General features: G+C 32.2%; 1 protein-coding gene across 1 annotated transcript; it reads left to right on the top strand.

The window, feature by feature from the left end:
* Positions 1–478: 478 nt before the first annotated feature.
* On the top strand, positions 479–23,877 carry LOC142326954 (sodium-coupled monocarboxylate transporter 1-like). Its single transcript, XM_075369686.1, has 5 exons — positions 479–693; positions 11,503–11,662; positions 13,821–13,886; positions 19,468–19,519; positions 23,798–23,877. The coding sequence occupies exons 1-5, from the start codon at positions 479–481 to the stop codon at positions 23,875–23,877; spliced, it is 573 nt and encodes a 190-aa protein (XP_075225801.1).
* The last annotated feature ends 1,812 nt before the right edge of the window (positions 23,878–25,689 follow it).

The following is a 25,689-nucleotide window of genomic DNA, read 5'->3' as shown; positions in this document are numbered from 1 at the left end:
AAAAAAAATTATTGTATAGTTAAAATTGTTCATTTATACAATTTAATTGTTTATAAGCACAAGGATAAGTTAACATTTTAAATTTACTGAATGTCATTCTACATGATTCTTATTTATGGGCATCAAAAAGTCATCTGACAGCTCATTCTTGTATCTTGAAATCACTTTCACAAACACATACATTTTACAACATTCATTGATTGCTGGTGACCAGCTTTCATGTTCCAAGGTACCTTGAAAATAGTGAAGTAATAACACTAACGGTAATTACTGCCCTTTATTTACTTCCATTCCAAATAATTACCATGCTGTTTAACGTGTCAACTAAATAATTATAAATAAAAAAATTACCTTTGACCAAGTAATTAGCAGATGTTATTCACTTTAGACATATCATAATTTAGTGTCGACTTATTTTAGATAATATTTAACAATAAAATGTAAAATAGTTGTGTTCTACAGTTTTATTCTAGATGCAATGGCAAGTAACGTAACAGAAGATGATTTTAATTTTTCAACGTCACTTTTGTTTGATTGGTTTGAATTCCTTGTATTTATTTTAATGTTAGCATTGCCTACTTTGATTGGACTTTATCATGGATGTTATAAAGGGAAACAAAATACAGTATCTGAGTACATGCATGGAGGAAAAAACATGGGTGTATTTCCAGTAACCATGTCACTTCTTACAAGGTAATATAACATTTATTTTTAAAAAAGTATAAAATAAGTAATTTGAATTATCTCTTTGTCGAATCCATAAGCATTAATGTTTTAACAGATCAATGAATGGTATATACAGTCTCTGATTAACAGTCTTTCTTAACAAACACTTTATTTAAAAAAAGTTAGCAATTTTCCTGACTTCAAACAATAAATACCATATAAGTCATAGTGGCATGATGTTGATGTTTTTCCAAACAAATATCTTGCTTTAGATTAGATTTTATTTATCTATACAATAATGAATCTAAATCAATTTGAATATTATTTCTTTAACTTTTTTGTACTTTCTTGGCTTCAACTCTATTGCTGCTGCAGCATCATAGCTATAAAAGTTTAATGATTGACCTTGGGAAGAAAGGTTTTTCCAAATGTTGATGTTTTAAGATCCCCCTACTGCAAAAAAACAAAAAAAAGTTGTGAAAACTTTTGGAAGTTGTATGTATCTGTGTGTGTGAGAACTGTATTTTTATTAATATCTTCTGGCTCAAAAAATGGTTTACATGTGAGGCAATGATGGCATCAAATATTGACAAAATAAAAAAAAGGAAGGGATAATTTTTGTCTTTTTATTTTTTAATATTTACATAATGTTTGTAAAAAATTGAGCTTTAGTATGTTGATTTGAGCTGTATTGAATTATTTTAAATTCTAAAGTTTTAAATAATCAGTTTAGTTTAAAAATATTATAATAGTTTAAAATAATATAATATAATAATACAATTAAAAATAATCGGTAAAGTTTAAAATACATATACAAATAAACACATACACATATCATACACAAGATCATAGAAAAAACCCTTGTGGAACTCCTTATGGCTAATCTCTGATCAGCTTGTTTCACTGTTGTTATTTTATACATTTCATACACAAGTATATATTCCAGCTTCAGCCTGGTTTCCAATTCCATTGTACAAGAGGTTATCATGAAACCTTTTTTTTTTTTTTAGTATAGTATAATTTTTTTTAGTTTTGTTGAATAATACTGCACACTAAATCAACCTTACTTATTGAAGTAAATAATTATAAGAGTAAACTTTTAAGCCCTAAAAACCAAGAGGGTTAAATGGGATCTGTACTTCAAATAAACTGTATATCATTAATGTAACTGAACGGAAAAGTTTTTTTTAAAAAGGGGATTCATTAGATCCGACTAAAGAATTAAATAAATCTTTTATAATATATGATTTTTACCCGTTTTTCAAGTTGTGGGTCTATTAAAACTGTTACATGAAGTAGCTGATGAGCAAGGGACTCAAATGGAACCCAAATATTTTGACTAAAAATTGGGAATTTTTTAGCAGTTGCACTATAAATACAGAGTATAAAATCGATCATAAAAATGACATTTGGCCAAGGGGTCAAATGGGACCCAACTTTGTTTACTAAAAATTTTCATTTTTTTCTCAATTATGTTGTTAGTAGTGCAACATTTTTAAGATAAATATGTCATTTAAAAAAGGAGGTCAAAATCAGTCCCAATTTTTTTTTTTACTGAACATTTTGGTCTTTTCAAAATATTCATATTTGAAACACAACTACGAAATTGTGGTTCAAATCTGCTTCCTGTACCTGATCAGCCAAATCAATAAAAACACTACCTTCAATATTGTTAATAATAATAGTATTATTGTTATTATGGGCGGGCAACGACATGGTACTTCGGTACCTTCACTTATGTCGGCAACGGGGCTATGGTTATGCTCAGGAGCTCCTCCCCTATGGAGTACGGGATTGGCGGTCCCGAGCTGGTAGCGATTGTGCTTCTCGTTTTTGCTATTTATAGCGTAGGCTGGGTGGAGTGCAAAGGGAAATGCCCATCCCTTTTCCCGGTTGTGGGTGGGCTGCTGTGAACTTAGCTCTGTCAAAGTCTTGCGCCGCTAAGCGTGAGTCAGTCACTTCGGCCCGTGGCATGTATTTTCCTATTTAGATTGCTGGCGATGATAGACAGCATGCCAAAAATTTTCGAAAGTATGCTGCAGCAGGGGCTGACCAAAGTTATCGAGGACGCAGGAGGACTCTCGCATAAAAAATTTACTTTTCGCAGGGGAAGATCTGCTTTTGACGCGGTGGCCGAAGTTGTTGATATAGCAAGTTGAATCACTGAGGTGGTGAAGATGTTTGTGCTCGTGGCGCTAGACGTTCGCAATGCATTTTATTGTGTGACTCACGATCCTATTAGTACTGCGCTTGTGAACATTAGAGTCCCCCTCCATACTTGAGAAGGATGATTCTCTCCTATCTCAGTGAGCACAAATTTTGTTTGCGAAGTGAAGAACAGAGCGGTCGAACGGTGCATAGATAGAGGAGTTCCACAAGGGTCGGTTCTTGGACCGACTCTTTGGAATATGGTGTACGAAGTAGTATTTCGGACTCCTCTACCGCCTGGCGTCACTGTTGTAGACGACTTGCAGACGACTTGGCCTCTGAGTTGAATCGTTGAATCGAATACCCCGAGAGAGTCCACTGTCCAGATACAAGACCCGTACACAGCAATTAAAACCTGAATGACTGGAGTTAACTATGGCTCCAGATAAGACGGAGGTTGTCGTTATTATAACAACCAAACGAAACCCAACATTGAAGATGGTGCTTGAGGGCCAAAGGATAAGTTTCAAAGACTACGATAAAATATCTTGGAATGTAGGTGAACGCCAGAATGCGTTTTGGCATCCATGTCTTGGAAGCCTACTCGAAGGCCGCAAAAGTGATGCGGCTGGTTGTAAGATTACTACAGAACAGTGGGGGACACAGGCAGCAGAGGAGGAGGCTGCTGTCTGAAGTGATGTTCTCCGTGTTCCTTTACGGTGCCGAGATCTGGAGGGGGGTCACAAGATACGGCAAATACAGGCGTGCCCTCGAATCACTATACAGAAGGAGCTGTCTCCCTATTGTAGTTGCATACCGTACGGTTTCATGCTAGGCAGCGACAGTGCTGGTGGCAATATTACCTGTCGATCTGGAGATTATCCGCAGGTAGAACATAGAAGCGAGAGGTGTCAACACCTGCTAAAAAAAGGAGAGTGATTAGCTCCATTGTGGAAAAAATGATGAGAGAATGGCAGATGCGGTGGGACGCTAGGGAGAGGAGCCAGTGGACACTCCGCATAAGTGGAAACGTGAGGGGTTGGTGCGAGAGGGCCCATGACTCGCTAGATTACAACCTCACACTGTTTCTAGCGTGCCACGGTGGGTTTAGAGAATGCCTTTTTAGGTTTGGGTTCGATCACTCCGCTTGTTGTCCGGTGTATGAAGAGGAGGAAGAGACAGCATATGACGTTTTCTTATGCTGCCTTCGATTTGAGGAAATATCGGATAGCATTGATAGAAGGGAAATATTCCTCCCAAAGGAGGAATGTAGCAGATCATAATGGAAAGCGCGGGAAATTGGACGGTTGTAGCAAGGGTTTGCTAGGAAGATCATGGAGGAACTGTATATTTGGGTCCAGCATGAGTAGAAGAAGAAGGGAACGTCGGAGGGTGCGGAGGCAAACATGCCCCCGGCTGAGCGTCTAGTGGTGGCGATTCCCCCGTACGTGTGGGGATCGCCTGCGTGCAATGAGGTCGTGGGCACTCCGCTCCCGCGTCTGATGGCGGCCTGGTGGTAAGTATGTTGTAAGTGTCTGATGTGCTTGTGGTGTGTTGGTCGGTGTGATTGGATGTTAACTGATCCGATGTGATGTGAGGTGTGAGGTATTTATTTTGGAGATTTGATTGTTGTAAAGTGTTGTGGTATGACTTATGTAGTCTGATGTGATGAATGTATTTGTATGTGTGTGAGGTTGGATATCTGATTTTCTCTGATATCTGACTGCGTGTGAGGGCATATTACTCCCTACCTGATGGAATGCACACCAGGAAGGGAATAGCCAGGAGTGGGGTTTAGTTGGTAGTGCGCAGGAATACATACGCGCTTAATAACACCTTGCGGAACCTGCTAGCGACCCCGACACTGCCTTGGCGTCTGTAAAATGGATTCTTCCACCTCTAAAAAAATAAAAATAAAAAAGTATTGTCCTATTGGTAAGGCTATCGGAGCCCTTATTATTACGTGCTAGTCCTTGGATGTCGGTATCGTGGGTCAGGCAGTACCCGCTCCCCCGTCTGGGTTAAATTTGTGGAAGGTGACTGACTGGGGAACCCAGACAGAATCTACGATCGAGGTACACCCAACCGTCTCTCCACCCGTACCTTATGACATATTGACTGACGATACTGTAAGTTATGGATAATATTACATCCACACCTTCAGTGGCAGAGAGTTCACATAAAAACCCTCGTCTAGAAGAACCTTTATATTCGGAAGCAAAGAGAAGGAAAAGCGTCGAGTTCATAGAAACAGAGACCAAACTAAGTTTCGACCTAAGAGCTTTGGACCGATTTCAAAGTATCTGGTGATAATGATGAAAGAAGGGTATTTTTCTAACGTTAGTCCTTTCACGATTGCTCGTGGGATCACGGAAGCTGCAGGAGGACCAGTAAAAGAGACCAGGAAGACAGCTATGGGCTTGTTTGTGGAGACCGTCAATGACCTGCAGTCATCATGGCTATTGAAAGCTACGAAGATAGGACGCGTCGACGGTGAAGTTTTACCGCACGGTAAACTAAATACCTCCAAGGGAGTTGTGTGCAGAAGTTTTCCAAACTGCACAGAAAAAGAGATCGTCGAGGAGCCTCTGGAACAAAGAGTTTTTGTATGTCGACGTTTGAACACCGATGTAACGGATAAGTTGTACCCTCTGCAATGCGTGTTTTAATATTTAACAAATCTAAGTGACCTGGAAAAATTAAGGCTGAGTTTCATAGACTGGATGTCTATCCATTCATTCCGACTTCAATGCGGTGTTTTGGATGTCAGAAATTTGGACATACCTCGGCGAGATGCACTAGAAAACAGACCTATCCGTGTGGTGATCCACTACATCTTAACGACCCCTGCAAGGGTCCGCCGGTTTGTGTTAACTGCCATGGACATCATTCTGCTAGATCGCGAAATAGTCCGCTCTATAAGGAGGAAGTAGCAATACAGGAGGTTAAGACCGTTCATAAAGTCAGCTACCAGGTCATAAGGTACTAAGGTCATAAAGTCAGCTAGCCATAAAAATTATGCTCAGCAGATCACTGAACCTTACGTCCTATGCTCAGCTTGTTGCGGCTCCTGCCGCCTCTTTTAAACCAAAGGGCGTCATTTCTGAACTGATATTAGCATTGGCAAGCATGGTCGAAAGTATCGTCGATCATAAATTGAAAAATTGACCAAATAGAGAAAGTAATGGAAAGCTGGTGAAGAAAGAACAGTTGTCTCATCGCAAAAGATTGTTACACAACCGACGAATGAACCTTCGACCAGGAAAATAATTGTGTTTGTTTTTCTTTTTTGATGTGGATAGAGGTTAATGACCACAGCAGTCGATGCTCCTAAAACTTAAAATAATAATAATAATAATTATAATTATTAATAATCTATATTTAAAAACAATACTCATAATTCCTATTTTTATTTATTTTAGTTAATCAAATTAACTTCATGATGCTAAATCAGTTAGTTTGATTTTTGCATTCATGTAAGCCGGATAATATTTATAATTTTTATTTAAAATTATTATACTAAACTTACAATATCGTATTAATCCCCAATTTTTTCTGCTTATTTTTATTCGTTCATAATTTAATCATTTCATTTCTGTATTCTTCAAGTTTTGTCTAAAATTTCTTCGATATCTACAAATAAAATTTGAGTAAAATTTAATCATGCTTGTTTATCTTGTAACATTTTTTGTTGATAGAAGATAATATTTTTTTCACCAGTAAATTTATTTATTTAAATATGAAAGAAGAGTAATTAAAATAATTTTAATGTATGATAAAAACCAGTTGTTGTTGCAGTGTTATTTTAGTATGATTCTGTTTCTCAGCTTTTTGTGGAGAATATTGTGTTATTTCAACATTTTAGGTGATTTAATATATTGTAAAAATATTTTGTTCTATTATTTTTTCTACTGTTTCAACATAGTTTAGAATTTTAAGCGGAAATTTATTTTAAATACAATTCATCTGTGAATGTTATCTTGACTGGATGTTTTTATCCGTCAAAGTTTTATCATGTTTTTACTATTATTTTTTAAATAATAATGTATATTATTGTTTTATATTGTATAATTTTTTACATAAAATTTTTATAAAAAATGTTTTTTTTTCATAAACACAAGCGAAAAAGATATTTGTTATCTTTTTGTAAAAGATAACAAATTAGAAATAAATTAAATTTATTTTGTTAAATTAGAAATTAAATTTCTACTTCCAACAATTTAAAGAGTGTAAATCCTAGTGCTTTCGGAGCTGTTAGTCCATCTTCAGGGATTTTCAGGGATGTTAATCTAAATTCAAATCAGTAATAGTTTTTAAAATTAAACTGTTATGTTCATAATAGTCCGTCGTCAAGAATAAAATTATTTCGTCCGTCAATAAGACAGTAACGTCATATTTGTAAGATGTTTGCGACTACTGTAGATAATATTCTTGATGACTGACTGTTATAAACATAACAGTTTAATTTTTACAACTATTATCGATTTGAATTTAAATTAACATCCCTGAAGATGGAGTAGCAGCTTCAAAAGTACTAGGATTTACACTTTTTAAATTGTTGGTATATGGAAATTGAATTTATACAATCGTATTAATACCAACGGTGCCAAATGCTTAGTAAATTATATCCTTTTGTTATTTATTAATTTTTTGTGATTTCTTGAAATCTATTTATGCGCGAAGCTATGCTGCAAAACAGCCCTTATCCAATTACCATAACTTTTAATAAATAAAAAATAAAAAAAATGTTTAATTCATTCTTATTGCCAAAAAATTACCCAAAAATATTTTCGCTTTGTTAGAGTTCTTAAATATTTTTACAAGTAAGAACAGGATTTACAAACAAATGAACAAAATATTTAACAAATGTGTTTGATAAAATGAGTTTTTCAGCTAAAACTTTTTATAGAGATACTTCTGCATCAAACCGCTTCGGGAAGGTGTTATGAAATCAGTAAATCTATGACGCTAAGTGAAAAAATTTTAACAAATTAATTTTTTTTATTCATTCACTAACCATCTGGAAATAAAATTATTCATAAATAACATATTAAAAATCAGCTGATAAATAAAGCAACAAATTCTCCAACCTTATGAAAAATTATTAAAAGAAAAAAACTTTCCTTTATCTTCCCTTAGGTTTTTCATAATTTAAAATTAATATGGTCAAAAATACAGTAGTTGGATAATAAAGCGGCATAATATGAGTCGATAGCAGGCTTTAATTACATAAAGAAAGTTCTGAAACCTTTTACACTTAATTCAATATAGTCATGGGGGGAACAAGGTCAATTTGGTTTTCTTCATTATTGTGGTGGATAAAAAACGTTTTAAAACCAACTATATGTTTCAACTGCTTTTGAAATGGGAAATAGTTTTGAAAGAAAATTAGTTCATTCCAAGATTCAGGGCTGACAAATTAAAAACGACCAAAAACTCAATTTTCTAAATTTATGGATTAAAGCAGTTCACAGCTCACCTCTACGTATGGATTATTTACTTCTTCTGTTTTCATTCATATGGTAGAAGTTTTCTTTTTCTTTTTTTAATTTTAGGTTCCAAAATAAATATCATATTCTTTTAATATTTTACTAGCGTACCCCGTCGCGACTTCGCCCACAATATAGATGTAGTTACACTCGCAATGCTTTTTTAATAGCAAACTTATTTTTTTATAAATAAAAAAAAATTATCGACAATTATATTTAGATTTTCATTAAATCCTGATAAAACGGTAAATAAGAATTTTTATGAAAAATACTGAAATAATATATGAGAAACAATGAATTGTTGGCCAAAACTTAAATAAAGGAAAACAAAAAAGGAAGATAAGAAAGCTGAACAATATTTGTTAGACCGATCCATTTTATGAATGAATTAAAATAGCTCAATATAAAAGTCCAATAAAGATAAGCAAAAAATTTATTACAATTCCAAATCTGACATCCCCATCGCGGCTTCGACCGTGCTCTATGGTTACTCGCGCTTCCCGTCACGATCAGAGGGTCATGGCTCGCTTCACTCTCCCATTCCGTTTTCTCCCGTTTTCCTTTCCTTCTCCCGTTTATCTGCCCCTTACTTCCCTTTCCCAATTCTCTTCCCCCATTTTCCTTTCCCCTTCCTCTTTTATATTTTCCTTTCCATGTCCATTCCCCCGTTTCCCCTTTTCTTTTTGCATTTTCCCCTTCTTCCCTTTTCCCCTTTCTCCCTTTTTACCTTCTTCCCTTTTACCTTTTTCGGCTTTTCCCTATTTCCCTTTTCCGATTTTTCCCTTTCTCCCTTCTTCCCCGTGCGTAAATCGGTCTAGTAGATTTTTAGTCTATAGCGGACACACATATCGGAAACATTGCAATGAAATCGTAACATATTTAGTATAGTGTGTGTTGATTTTACGTCCAACAGATAGCGCTGTTAACACGAAATTTAGTTTTTATCGATTTGAACTCCATAAAATCAAAAATTGCAAAATCCTTTCGTAGCCTATTTAAAGATACGAAGGTACCCTGAAAATTTCAAGTCTCTACCTATAATAGTTTTGGTTGTACGTTGATTATGAGTCACTGAATCAGTCAGGACATTCTCTTTTATATAAAAGATGTTTGTTTTTTAAACAAACGCAGTAATAAAAGTATATTAAGATTTGGTATTTTATTTAACTGAAAAAAAAATATATATATAGGATATTTTTATGATAAATTTTTATACAAAAAATAATTAAGAATACTTAATAATGTAATCATATTTAGGTTTCTTTTCGTACAAAAAATGGATATTTCATTAATACAAAATACAAATCGTAATTTAAACATGAATCATTAAAACAAAAAAAGAAACGATTAAAAAACAAAATTTGGCTTTAATAACAAATATACGTTCATTATAGCAGCAGATATTAATTAGTGCCTGACAAATCAGGTCAGTAAAACCTGTTAATTATATAGGAAAAAAATCGGAAATTATTAACTAGTTTAAATATCATTATTCTAGTTATTGAAATTATATTGTATGAAGGATCTAACTTCCTTTGCACATACTGCATGATTTTTTCTAATCCACTTATTTATAAAACTACTTCAGCAATTAAAAAATTAAATGTAGAGTTATGAATAAAAAGAGAAATTCCCTGAGTAGGTTAAATGCAAGTGCAGTCTTAATAATAGTAGTATTTAATAATAGTAAATATTTACTAATAATAATAATAATAGTAAGTATTTAATAATCTAATAATAGTAAGTATTTACATTAGCAAAGACAATTTATTTAATGAAAAGTGAATTAAAGTAAGATTGTAGTTGAAACAAAAAAAATATTCAACTATTTCTAGCTTCAGGACGGCTTTAATTGATGGAATTTTATGATGAATATAATCTGTTAGATGAATACTTCGTCAATCTTATACGAGGAATATCTCTAAAGTAAAGACCGCTGGGAAGACCTGTGTCGCTCCTGGCTACGCTAGTAATGTATAGTACACCCTGATTTGTTGTCTGTAAGTTGTCGCGTTTTAGTATCTTTGATTATGTGCGAATCATTACGTTATAAAATGAATAGGAAAATCGATGTTGCCGCCGATTCTGAAATACATGGAATCATACGTTTTTTAAACCGTAATAATAATAAACCACAGTTGGTTGCATGAACGGTGATAATGTAATGAATTAAAGAATCACCGGGGACTTGTTGAAACGCGTCGATGATGAAAGCAGAAAAGATCGTCGCTGAACGATTTCCCTTCTTTTTCCTGATGTTTCAAGAGCTATTATTGATTTGCATTGTTCATACCATTTAGGCTTCAGAAAGGTTTGTGCACGTTGGGTGGCGCACATCTTAACGGAGCGTTACAAGAAAATCCGAATGGAATCAGCTTTGGAAATTTGGATGCGCTACACAGAAAAAGGTGATTAATTCCTTAATTCAATTTTTACCGGTGTTGAAACATGGATTTCGTATTACACGTCGAAGAGTAAACGGCAACCAAGTAAATGGCGTCATCCTCAATCACCAACCAGACCGATAAAGGTCAGGCCACAGTCATTTGGACGCAAACTGATGGCCATAGTCTTTTGGGATCGGTTTAGCATACTGCTGATTGATTTCATGCTACGTGGAACGATTGTAAATGTAGAAGTTTTCTGCGAAACTCTACGTAAGTTACGGCGCGCCAATCAAAATAGGCGACGTGGGCAGCTGACCGACGGCGTCGCCCTGCTGCACGATAATACACGTCCACAAGTTGCGGTTCCGACACGTGATTTACTGAGAACATTTGGATGGGAAAGTTACGATCATCCACCATATTAGTCCAGACTTAGCTCCTTCTGATTACCATTCGTTTGGGAAATTGAAAGAATTTTTGACTGGTAAGCAATTCGCGGGTGACGATGAACTTAAAAATGCTGTTAATCAGCGGCTAAGTGGACTGGCGGCAGAAGAATACGACGAGGGTATATTGAAGCTGGTGTATCGCTACGATAACTTAAATTCATGTGGCGATTATTTAGAGAAGGTATGTATTTAAGAAAAAAGATTTCAGAATAAATTTTTTTACAATGAAACGGTCTTTACTTTAGAGAGAACCTCTCGTACATTTATAGATGAATCAATTTTATAGATGATAGTAATCAATCTTATAAATTTATTAAGATTTATAATTCAGTTTATATAATAATCATTTATGTTTATTTACAGTCATGTTTCAAGTACATCAATACTTATATTACCATCTGAAGTGTACGCATATGGAACACAAATGGTTGCAACGTACATTTTCACTTTCGTTATTATATATATCGTTTCATCATTCTATTTACCAGTGTTTTATAAACTGCAACTAAATTCTCCATACGAAGTAAGTAAATTAATATATACATATACGAATAAAACTATGAGAAAATACTCTGTCGCATAAGTACGTCAGAAGAGCGGATTTCTGGTTTTACTTAACCTTGAAAATGTCCCCAAAAACCTAGTTTTTGCCCATATCTACAGTTCCAGTGTACCGATTCACCTGAAAATCAATAGGATTCTACATTTAATAGGTTTACATCATTCTAGCAATTTTAGTTGTTTAAAAAGAAGAAGATATATGGGAACTTGGTAAACCATTATCAGAGTAACATCACTGTTCTGCATAATCATTCTGTGAATAATTTACATTCAGAAGTTCAAGAAGAATGTTATCTAAAAAAAATCTTCCCATAAATTTATTTAGAAATTAAAAATTTTGTTTAATAAAAACATTAATCTGTCAGTTTTTGAATACTAAATAATACTAATTAAAGATAATAAAAAAGCCCATAAATTTTCCGCATACCATTCAACATGTACATAAACATGTGCTCAAATAATTTTCATTAATACTTTCTGATTATTTTTATTTATTTTGTAACCAATTTTATGATAGTATCTTCATAAAAATTAATCATATATTTACCTAAAAATAATTTCGTACGAGGTTTATAGATGAGCTATTAGTATGAACTTCAATCATATCTATTTTTACTTCCTTGTACGAAGTAAAGGAAGTATTGTGATACTTTGGCGAAAAATTTCGGTTTTCAAATTTCAACGGAAATATCCATTTTGACCATCCTTGAATCCATTTTGACTAGTTTCGACGTGACGTCTGTACGTAGGTATGTATGTGCGTACGTATGTATCTCGCATAACTCAAAAACGATTGGCCGTAGGATGTTAAAATTTTGGATTTAGGACTGTTGTAACATCTAGTTGTGCACCTCTTCTTCTGATTGCAATAAACTGTATCATAAGTGTCCAAAAAAGCCAAAGATAAAAAAAATAAAAAAATAGATTTTGGACTTTTTCTTAACTGCAGTAATAAGCCCTCATTGAGAGCTTTTCAACGATGTATCATAAGTGGTACTTATTTTCATTGGTTCCAGAGTTTTAGCCACATAAATCTTTATTTAATGAAATATTTGGATCTTACATGGGGAAGGCACATCGATTCGAATCCGACTTCATCTCATTTTTTTAATTTTGATATATTGATTTATTAATAATTATTAACTTCTGATTGTAAAACAAAAATTACAATAAATAATATTTAAATAAAAGTAAAAAAAAAAATATATTATATATATATATATATATATATATGAAGAAAAAATATAAGAGGTAATCAACAAAAAAAAATTTATATAGTTTTCATTTAGAAAAAAAAATATGTGTGTGTAATTTAATAGGAGTACAAGGAAGTCATCTGGTGTCCACATCAGATTTTTTACTTTATAATTAGTTGTGAAGCTGCTTGATGAGGGTTACCATGATTTCCCTTTAATCAATCTTGGCAGATGCTACACCAGTGCCTTTTTTATTTTTATCAATAGAGGTTGCATATCTACCCATTCCTGATGCGATCTATATATATATTTTCACGTATCAATCAATGATTTTTTTTCTAATACTTTTATTTGTAGTTGCATCAACAATTAAAGTCATTAGCTACTTATCTGCGTAATGTAACTGTACCGGTAATTCAAATCTGTTATATAGCAATTAATTCGGGACTTTCTTGCTAGTGCGTTAAATCTTCAGAAGACATCTTAAAACTCGGCAGAAAACTATTCTTCTGTGCACTAATAACATATTTCTAAACTATATTTTTATACCACATAGTACAGGATTCAGCATGTATTTCTGATGATAAAATAGTCAACTTAACTAGTCTCAGGCCATTCTTTCATTTCCAAAGACCAATCCAGTTGGTTTATTAATATGGAAATATAATGGAAAATTAATATTCTTTGTGTTAACAAAAGATTTATGTTAAGGACTATGAATTTGGATTAGTGTGCAATTTAAATAACATAAATATGAAATAACTGTCCATATGAAATCAAGTCTGGAAATATGTTTGATAGATAGTTTCTTATTTGCTATTTTTAATATGGTCACAAAGATTACTGAATATTTTTAAGTAATTTATTAAAAATAGGTTTTATTACAAAATTTAATATGATTTGATTTTATTAAACTGATTACAGTATCTGGAGAAGAGGTTCAATCATACTGTTCGACTGATGACATCTTTTATGATCACCATCTCAGTGGTCAGTTTACAATATTGATTTACAATTTTAATTTGACTTTTAATTCTTATCTATGGTAAAATAATACGGAGGTAAACTCTAGTCGCGCGTTCAGATCTCTAGGTGGGGACTACAAAGGAAGGGATCACCAGAAAATAAAAAATTAACATTCTACGAGTTGGAGCGTGGAATATTAGAAGTCTAAAAAAGGTTGGTTGGTTAGAAAATTTAAAGAGGGAAATGGGTAGATTAAATGTAGATGTAGTAGGAATTAGCGAGATTCGGTGGGAAGATGAAAACGACTTTTGGTTAGGTGATTTTAGAATAGTTTCAAATAAAAGGCAGGCAGGAGTAGGTTTCGTAATGAACAAGAATATTAGGAAAAAGAGTAGAGTATCTGAAAATGCATGGCGACAGAATCATTTAATAAGGATTAAATCAAAACCTTAGCCAACAACAATTGTTAATGTCTATATACCTGTGCCCATGATGATGATGATGAGATAAGAGTGTGTATACAAAGAAATTGACGAAGCCGTTAAACACATAAATGGAGATGAAAATTTAATATTAGTTATTATTAGAGATTAATAGATTAATAGAGATTGTAATGAAGCATTGGAAAAAGCAAGGAAGGAAATGTGGATGAATATGGGCTGGGCAAAAGGAATGAAAGAGGGGACCGACTTATAAAGGTTTGCACAAAGTATAATTTATTGCCAACATCCAGTTTAAAAATCATAATAAAAGAATATACACATAGAAAAAGCCTGGTGATACTGCAAGATATCAAATAGATCACATCATGATTAAACAAATATTTAGAAATCAACTCGTTGACTGCAAAGCATATCCTGGAGCAGATATTGATAGCGACCATAATTTGGTGATAATGAAATGTAGATTGGGGTTTAAGAACCTGAAGAAAAGGTGTCAGATGAATCGGTGGAATTTAGAGAAATTTTAGGAAGAGGAGGAGGTTAAGAAGATTTTTGAGTAGGACATCGCAATAGGTCTGAGTATAAAAGATAAGATAGACAGTGTAGAAGAAGAATGGGAGAATATTAAAAAGGAAATTCTTAATCAGCAGAAGCAAACTTAGGCAGAACAAAGAGAACTGGTAGAAAACCTTGGATTTCAGACGATATATTGAACTGATGGATGAAGGTAGAAAATAAAAGAGTGCTAATGATGAAGAAAGTAAAAGGAACTACCGACAATTAAGAAATGCTATAAACAGGAAGTGCAAACTAGCAAAACTAGCGAATTAAAGAAAAGTGTTCAGAAGTGGAAAGAGAAGTGGTCAGTGGTAACGGTGCATACAGGAAAGTTAAGGAGAATTTTGTGGTACATAAATTAAAATCTAATAATGTGTTAAACAAAGATGGTATACCGATTTATAATACAAAAGGAAAGGTTGATAAGTGAGTGGAATTTATTGAAGAGTTATATGGAGGAAATGAATTAGAAAACTGTGTTATAGAGGAACTCGAGGAGAATGAAAGGGGAGAAACAATACTGAGATCTGAATTTAAGAGAGCATTAAAATATCTGAATGGCAGAAAGGCTCCTGGAATAGACGGAATACCTGCAGAATTACTGCACCGTGCAGGTGAGGAAGCAATAGATAGATTATATAAACTAGTGTGTAATATTTATGAAAAAGGGGAAGTTCCGTCAGACTTCAAAAAGAGTGTTATAGTCATGATACCAAAGAAAGCAGGAGCAGATAAATGTGAAGAATACAGAACAATTAGCTTAACTAGTCATGCATAAAAAATCTTAACTAGAATTCTATACAGAAGAATTGAGAGGAGAGTGCATGAAAATAAACAAGAACAAAACAAAAGTAATGGAATATAGTATTATTATAGATGGACGAAGAAGGAGTGATATAAAATAGCACAGGCGAAACAAGCCTAAGAAATATAATTTGTTTTCATCAAAAATTAATTTAAACATCAGGAAAACATTTTTGAAAGAATATGTTTGGAGCATAGCTCTATATGGAACTGAAACTTGAACGATCAGAGTACCTGAGAAGAAAAGATTAGTAGCTTTTGAAATGTGGTGCTACAGGAGAATATTAAATATCAGATGGGTGGATAAAATGGCAAATGAAGAGGTGTTGCGGCACATTGATGAAGAAAGAAGCATTTCGAAAAATATAGTAAAAAGAAGAAACAGACTTATAGGCCACATATTAAGGCATCCTGGAATAGTAGCTTTATTATTGGAGGGACAGATAGTGGAGGGGAAAAATTGTGCAGGCAGCCAATGTTTGGAATATATAAAACAAATTATTAGGGATGTAGAATTTTTAGGGGATATACCGAAATCAAACGACTAGCACTAGAAAGGAATCTTGGAGAGCTGCATTAAACCAGTTAAATGACTGAAGACAAAAAAAAATTCTTATCCACATTTTTTACAAGAAGAGTAATTTTTTGGATAGTATGATTGTGTTCCTGTAACTATAGATAGTGTATGCTAATTTCATGAAGCTGGAAGCAAATATTTGTCTCAATAATAAAAGTGATGCTGGATGCATGATGATTTGAAGAAAACATAATAGTAGATTTTATATTCTATTGTTTGAAACTTTTCACATGAGAGCCTTCCTTTATTTTGTAACTCAAATGAAGGTGATTGAAGTATGAACAGATTTAATATAGATTTAAATGAATCACTGTAAACTGTTTATAGAAATATTTCATATGGAATTTATACATTTAACAGATTTTGAATTTTCATTAAGTTATGTATTTTTTTCTATATTCTCTGAATAATATTAATACATGCTAATATGAAACAAACATTTTTGGATTAGAGAATGAAGAGAAAGATTGGTTGACAGCTTAATCTATTTATTTGTTATAAAACAGAAGAATACTTAAGGCTAAGAGATTTATGTGTAAAAGAAAATGGATATCAATTTATAAAAATAAATAGATGGAATAAACAATTTTGGAAAAATGTAAGCAATAAAGACAGATACTGGATAGTTGGGAAACATTATTAATAAGAAAGCAGAAACTTCATTGTTGAACAGTGATGGCAGACTGTTATCCAATAGCCTTTTTTTTCTGTTTAGCCTCTGGAACCACCGTAAGGTATTATTTTAGAAAATGAGGATGATATGTATGAATGTAAATGAAGTGTAGTTTGTACAGTCTCAAGTTGACCATAGACCTAGCCCACAAGGCTGGTCTAGTGGTTAACTTTTCATAGCAAATCAGCTGATTTAAAAGTCGAGAGTTCTAAGTTCAAATCCTAGTAAAGGCATCCTTGTAAAGACTTTTATACGAATTTAAATACTAGATTGTGGATACAGGTGTTCTTTGTTGGTTGGGTTTCAATTAACCACACATCTTCGGAATGGTCGACCTGAGAATGTACAAGACTGCACTTCATTTACATTCATTCATATCATCCTCATTCATTCTGTAAAGTAACACCTTTTGGTAGTTCCGGAGGCTAAACTAAAAAAGAAAGAGTTCAACAATTCTCGAGATTTGTGTTTAATTGAAACCTAACCACCAAAGAACACCGGAATCCATGACCTAGTATTCAAATCCACATAAAAGTCCTTTACTAGAATTTGACCCTTAGAAGTCTCAACTTTGAAAACAGCTGATTTGCAATGACAAGTTCAGTGGGCAGTCTGGATATGAGGGTTAGATGTTTTTTAACTAAATTTTATGTTTCTTTGTTAGCATTGCCTAGAATGACAACAAGTGTTTGCATTTATTTATTTATTTGCTATTCTCAAATCCTAACTCTGAATACTTGTTTTATAGTGTTTTTGTATATGTTGTTTACATGTGAATTAATATTATATATTAAATAAATTTTTTTTAAATTGTTTCTGAGCAAAGTTTTTTCCAATTTTTAAAAGTGTATGCAGAATGTAAATCATTATGTGGCATCTGTACTGATTTTTCTATAATATTTAGAATTAAAAATGCTAACCAACAGATAACTGAACTGAAATGTCAACTAATATTAATATTTAATTTAAAGTCTTAATATCACATTCTTACTCAATTTAAATTAATTGAAACATTAATTAATTTCTGTTAATAAATAAAAAAATGGTTTTAATAATTATAATCTGTAAAAAAATTGTAATATCTATATTAAAACTAAAAAATTCAACAAAAGTAATTTTTATTTTGTTAATTTAAATGATATTAATTATAGTAAAATATGTAAAAAATATCCTCTAGATTAATAGTATGATATAGTCAAAGAAATAACCATTATTCCAAATTTTAATTGTTCCTTTTTTTAAAAAAAAAAAAGATTAATTTGCTTTGCTAAGGTTGGATATTCGATATACAATGCACTGTATACTTGGGAAAACCACCATGGATTCACTATTACTTATTCTCTCTAGCTAAAAAGCTAAAGTGTAGCATATACATTCTCAAGAGAATCATTAGGATAAAAACAATTATTATTATTATTATTATTATTTTAATCTCCAATCCACAATTGTAAAATATTTACAATTTTTGAGCGATACAGTAATGGTTGTAAATGTCCAGACTAGAAGACTAGAAGAGCTGGTCTTTGCCATTCTGGCAGTTACACTTCCCTTAGAAATTATATTACTGCTAAAAAGGGATCTTTATTTTTTACTTTGAAAGGGTGAACAGAGGGATGAACTTTTTGCAAAATCAGCATACTTCGCTACATTTCAGGTCAATTCTGAATTTTCTCAAAAATAGTTACTTCAGTAGTACTCACTGTAACATTTACTCCGAAATAAAAAGTGAAGTTGGGTTAAGGAATGAAATGTTTCCATTTATTTTGTCAACCAACTGCAGTGGAATCTTGAATGCAACTTAAGAATTAATTACACCCAAACAAAATTGGGGCTTCACTTTTAAATATTTCTAAGTGTTGAAACAGAATAAGCATGAATTCTTTAATTCTTGTTTACATTTGAAACATGTTGAAAAGAATTTCAAAATTCATCAAAGATACAGATTATAAAATTCATAGAATACATGCTTCAGGATTTTCCTTTAAACCATATTAATAAGGGTGAAACTGGATGAAGGGATTTTACATTTCCATATTTTACATTTAAAAAGAGTTGGAAATATTTAAACCGCCAGTGATGGACTGCTGAGTTACTAAATTTATATATTACATAAACAAGAAAACCTTCGCCAACTCTACTCGATATTAATATTTCCTTTTCCTGAATAGCCAGAAGATGAGATTTGGCATAATTATTCCTAAAGGAACCTGGGGATTCTTCAATTTTAAAATTCAGTACTTACAAATCATGGACACCTCATACAATTTATATTAGTGTAATGTGTATTTAAACATAATGTTTACGCAGAGAAATTCATTGTTGTACATATGCATGTTTAAGTTATGCACTAGAAAGTATGATTAAATGCATCAAAATTTAGAGTCATTTATTGTTCTCAATTATGAATTCAACAAATGTAGATCAGAATAATTGCAGTTCTTTTAAGTTTGAATCACCTTATTATGGTTATTATTAGTATTATTTTAATTATAATGTACATCAAATGAATAAGTTATATTTGTAACAATGTATATTACTTTTTTTATGCAGATTTGTCACATTCCTTTGGTGATATTTACTACTGCACTTGCTTTAAACCAAGGTAAGTCAGGGAAAATCGTCTTGTCTATTGTCTATTTGTCTAATAACCTTAATCTTTTTGTCTAATAACTGGATAGTTGTGTGATGTAATGGTTAACCCTAGATTGGCTATTGTTCTTGGGTTCAGTTTGAGGCAAGGGTTTGGCATTTATTCACTTTTCATTTCATCTCTCTTTAAAACTATAAACTACTGAAAATCCAGTTTGAATCAAATTTTATAAATATAAAGTCTATTTTTATAACTTACTTCAAAATGTTTATAATTGTCCTTGCGACTGTCTTCAGTGACAGATATATACTGAATACATGGACAAGTTTATCAGAAAATATTGAACATTAATACAAATACATTCATAAAAGATAGCTTAGGTCAAATAAAATGAAATATATAAACATACTCATAAAATACATTGCACTTTTCCTCAGCATCATTTGACATAACAATAATCTTTACATTAACATTACAATAACAAAAACACATGTTAGAAATAATAGATGTACTTTTCCAAAATAAAATTGTAAAAATCTTACAAAATAAAAATTACTTACAAAAACCAGTTATTTATCACCTTTAATATACTTTTATTTTGATTTGAAACATCTAATTTTTAATGTTATTGTTATTTAAACACCAACAAATAAATCAGCTGATGCCAGACAAGTACAATGATGGCATCAGTCACTAAAGGCAGTCTCTAGGATAACTAAATATTTTAAAGTTATTAGAAATGTAGATTTGATTCGGTTTGTTACTTCAAAAATTTATAGTTTAAAATAATTCTCATTTTCAATTATATGGACTAAAAGATACCAAATTTCATCTTCCTCACATCATAATAAAATGTAAAATATATCACGTCATAATAAAATATGTAAATTACTCACATAAAATTATCAGTCTTTTTAAAGTGGAGGTTGCTAAAATTTACTGTTTATTATTTGTTTTGTACTTCAAATTAGTTTTCACTTTCTTTATTTCCTAATATCTCTTTAAATGCCGATCTCTTTCAAAAAGAGGTAGAAATCCCCTATTTAAGATGTCTGTTACTATTTTATATAAATTCAAACCTTATTCTTCACAAAATAAATTGATTTCTTTTAAAAATGTTAACATTTAGAATTTTGTGCAAAATTAAAAATAACTGCAAACAACTTCAAATTTTTAATTTGCTTGTTTATAGAAAAAAAATTAGTTAAAGATCATCTCTTAATAAACAAAATCATTGAAACTACTACGGTTTTCGGCCACTATTTTGGAAGGCTACATCACGTTAAACACATTATTTTTATCCAGTTATACTATTTTTTTTTTGTTCACAAAGAAAAAATTGATGTCCTTCAAGATTAACATTTTTCATTCATTCATTTCCATATGCTTTATTTAGTAGGAATTTTTTGTTGATATTTGTCATATGGGTACAATGAATATGTTTTAATTTTTAAGAGGAACATATTTTCTGCTAGTAGAGCAGGGAGAGAGGTTACATATTGATATTTTCGCTGTAAAATAACAGTATTAAGTGATATGTGAAAAGGATTATAACATTTATTAAAATTATTATTAATAATAAATAAAATATAATAATGAAACAACTCCTTTTTTGCTTCCTTGTACAGATCATTCTGAGATCGTAGAATTTACTGAATCTAATTTTTTTGGCATTTCATCGTTAAACAAAAAAAAGTTTGCTTTCAGATTTCAACGGAAATAACCATTTCCATCCTGATTCCATTTTGACTAGTTTCGGCGTGACTTATGTACGCATGTATCTCGCGTAATTCAAAAATTATTAGCCATAGGATATTGAAATTTTGGATTTAGGACTATTGTAACATCTAGACCGTGCATCTTTCCTTTTGATTGCAATTGACTGAACAAAAATTATTTAAAAAATTTGGAATTTGGACTTTCACTTAACTGCAGTTATAAGCCTTCATTGAGAACTTTTTAAAGGTATACATAAGTGGTACTTATTTTCATTGGTTCCAGAGTAAATTTTTAATTTATTTGGCCATGACAAATATTTAGATCTTACAAGGGGAAAGGCCCCTTACATACAAACACATATTTTTACAAAGATGTTCTGGAAGTTTATATTTGTGTTTTTAGAAATGATTCAATTTAATATTTATTTTTTAAATGATGTAAATTTAATTTTTAAAAGAAAAGTCATATTTTTTTATGTTAAGCAACATTTATTTTCTCAGTGGAGAAGGAACAATGAAGTGCTACCTACCAATTTGAGGACATTTTTATTGTGAAAAATATTGTGTACGTATATTAAGTAATGACCATTTCTGTCATTCCGGTCATGTGATATTGGTTAGAGTTAAAAAATTAAATACAAAATAACTTTAATAAGCATAGAACATCAGTAAGGCCATTTTTTTGTGGGATATTGAAAAAGTGTTTGATGAAATCATAGATTATAATTGCTTCTTTTGTGTACTGTTAAATAAGTGGCGTGAATTCTTAATCTGCCGTTAGAGTACAAACACACAGTGCATTAATTATCTGCTTTGAGCATCATTGAAAAACATTCCAATATTATTGAACATACACAATTCCAAATCCCTATTTACTCTTAGAACTCCAGTTAAAGTGAAAGTAAACTGAAAAGAAAGAATTTTTACTCTTATGGGCTAAGTTCCATAAAACTTCTATATTATTCTATTTACTAACACAGATTCTATGTTCTGAAGCTAAAATATTTTTTTTCTAATGCTATTTTTATAATCTGATAAATGATTTATTTATAATGGAGTAGTTCAACACAAGATGTGAAACAGAGAATTTTTATTGATAGACCGCAATTCATCATTACGACATTACTTTGTCTGTTATGTGTTTAAATGTATTGAGTTCTTACTGGAAAAATTTATGAGAATTATTTCAGGTGAGGTATGGAATAAAAAGATTTATCAAAATTACGATTTAAAAAAAATTAGTGCTGACTAAACAATGTTTTAGCTGTAAAAAATATATTTATTAAGATTTAAACTGAAAGTAAACTCCTTTAAAATGGAAGATGATAGTTGAAAACTTTTTAATAATACAGAATTAGAATTTTTCTTCTGACCATCATCCAAAAAACCTTTATTCATGACTATTAAAGCAGTTAAAATAATAACATTCAAACCAATTATTGTACCGGCTTCTAGATTATTTGATATCGGGTTCTGTTGAATTAATAAAAACATTATCAGTAATAAAAATGTTACTGGCAATTTTTCAACTGTCTTATCTTCCTCACTAAAATACATACAGAAGTATATCCAAGGATATAATAATAAAAATTATTTTGCTTTTTGTAATATTATTGTTTGTTTTCTATCACAGATATAAAATAAACAAAAATAAAACTAAAAACAAAATAAAATTAAAAATAAAATAAAAACGGGTGTGAGACTTGGTGTTTGAAAATGCAATTTTCTTTCTGCTTATGTTTAAGAGTTATTGTTATTTATTGAAAATATTTCTCTATTTATAATGATCTTATTGCTTTGTAAATAATATTGTATATGGTATATTTAGTGATGAAGGTATCATGTTGATTTCGAGAAGTAGAAATCACACCAAATCTGTGGTGAATATAATTAAGCACTTGAGTATAACGTATATAATGATCTAAATACTATTAAATGTGGAAATCATCAGTGAGAAATGGTTGCTGTAAAATCATTCTGCATTGATTACAGTTCTGGCTCACCAGATTAAATAAGGATTTCTCAAACTGTCTGAAGATGTTCCAATAGTACTGCAGTGTAATATCATATCGTCTTGATAATGTAACATTGCAGCCCACATTAAAAATTGGCTGGCTTTTTGTTGATGATTACACTAATTTCTACAGCACATTGTTTATTTCAGATGCCCTACCCTAGTATCCATGACCCTAGTATCATGTTTTATTTTTCTTATAGTACAATATAACGTAGAAATTAACACTGATTTAATTTATGAATTTGCTTTTTTACTAAAAATATGGATAAACAGTAATAAAAAAAGGTATTAGTCAAATTAAAATTAATCAAATTTTATATATATGAAGTTCATCTCAAATATAAAGTTTAGGTCTCAAATAATAAGTTTGAAAACATATATTCCCTTTTTGTAGTTTGGTATCATGTATTTATCTCTAATCACAGCTTAAACAAAAACTATAATTCTCCTTTTGTAATTTTTTTTTAATAATTTATCGCTAGTAAATATTTCTGAAACAAAAATATTATGCTATGAATATTTATGTTTATTAATTTATTTTAAATTTTATTTCAGTAACTGGATTTTCTTTACACACATTCGCACTATCGATCAGCTTGATCTGCATATTTTATACATCTGTGGTAATTATATAAATCTTTTTCCATTATTGAATTGTTATTAGCATATACATATTTAAGATAAAGATTTACTGCTTTCTTTTTTTGTAATTTATTTACCAAAAACCATATGTTTCAACAAATTAGCAGAAAAACACTTTAAACAAAATCTGATGTGGACCACACATGACTCCCTTGTATGGTTTTACGAACCTCCAAGGCGCCATCACGCAGGGAAACAATCCGATGGCTGAAATAACTTGAGAGCACTTCTAATTCATTTCTTGTACATTTACGCTTCTGCGTCTAAAACAGGGCAGAGGGCCACCATAAGTTGTTAAATAACAAGAACTAACAATAAGAACTAACAGTAGGATTTTTTTCGCAACCTTTGAACAACAATACCAAGTCTCCACGCTTCCAACACACTGGAAAGTGGCCGGCGAAGAGCAACCTATTATAAATTCCAGTTAGAGGATCAAGAACTACTGAAAGCGCTCGGACGAGGAGCTTCACTGTGATACAATCATATCCGGAGGCCTTTTGCCGTGCCATACTGCAGATCACCTGATGCAACTGTGCCTCAGTGATCTCAGAAGATTGTAAGTCGGTCTCGAAAGCCGTGACTTCCCATCTGACACGCTGGTGGTATGAAATCTTATCCACCGTAGTGTCATCCAGGAGCAAATCATTCAGCAAAATATTAAGGACACGGTCCTTATCAATTACCACACCCTCGCGGGCCAACAAAGCTGACGACATCTTTCCTGCGTTTATGCCCAAGGACTCTATATACAACGCCCCAAAGATTTCTATTCCCTTGTTCCTGAACGAAACAACGCCAGGAATTACGCTTGGAGAACCTAGTGCTTCGAAAGTACCTCCGAGGCTTCGTCTCTCTACAACCTCACCTAACTCAACCTGGACTACATAAGCACCCTGGGCATTAAGTTGACCGAACCTAACCATCTAAGGAATTAAAGTACAGCTCAACGGCACTTATATAGCAGCCACACTCCTTAACAACTGGGTGCTCATGATTCTTATGTAATCTTTTACAGTTAACACAGGCCAGACCTGTGCTTCGGATCTATAACAATTATCACGCTTGTGGCCTTCCTCACTACAATGCGCACACATCAAGGCAAACTTACAAAATTTATCCCTGTGACCGTATCTGCAGCATCTAAAAAACTTTTGGACATCCACGAACTCTTTTACTCTGCAGGACCCCAAATCGATAAACAGTCTGCCTGCAGACGTAAATTTTTGAAAGAGACCAGAACCCACTTCAAAAACTCCGTGATATTTCTGAGTATCACGCCTACCCGTTTTAAAGACCAGCCGGCAGTCCCACTGATTTGGATTCATCCAAATCAGTGTTCTGCTCCCTAATGAGGGACAACACTTCCTCATCGGTTAGGCTACAGCAAATATCATAGACTATAATGTGGGACCTACGCACTCTCTTCGGGTCTACTTTTACATTCAGTTGCTTAACCGCAGTGGATTCTCTAATTGCCTGAATGGTCTCTTTATCATTTGCTACTACAACTTATCCCTTATTGATCTCATTGATGTTTCTGAATTTAAGACCTTTCCGGTCACCCCGAAGGGCAACCTGGAGATTTTTCTTCAGCTAACTGCTGGACACAGTCGAGCCGCCCTCCGCTCTGTTGACAAACACAACCTCAGGTTTCTTAGAGGGCTGGTTTCACGTCTGCCCTTAACCACCTCAGCATACCTACACGTTGCATCGGGGCGGGCCGGTTTCTGAACTACAGTTACTTCCTTAGATTTTGAGACAAGATTTTCGAAACTCTCCACGAGAGCTGTGAAAGCTGTTCG

This window comes from Lycorma delicatula, chromosome 6 (genome assembly GCF_047948215.1).
Source record: "Lycorma delicatula isolate Av1 chromosome 6, ASM4794821v1, whole genome shotgun sequence".
NCBI lineage: Eukaryota > Metazoa > Arthropoda > Insecta > Hemiptera > Fulgoridae > Lycorma > Lycorma delicatula.
Note: the sequence above shows the minus strand (reverse complement) of the source record. Positions and strands in the feature narration are given on the sequence as shown.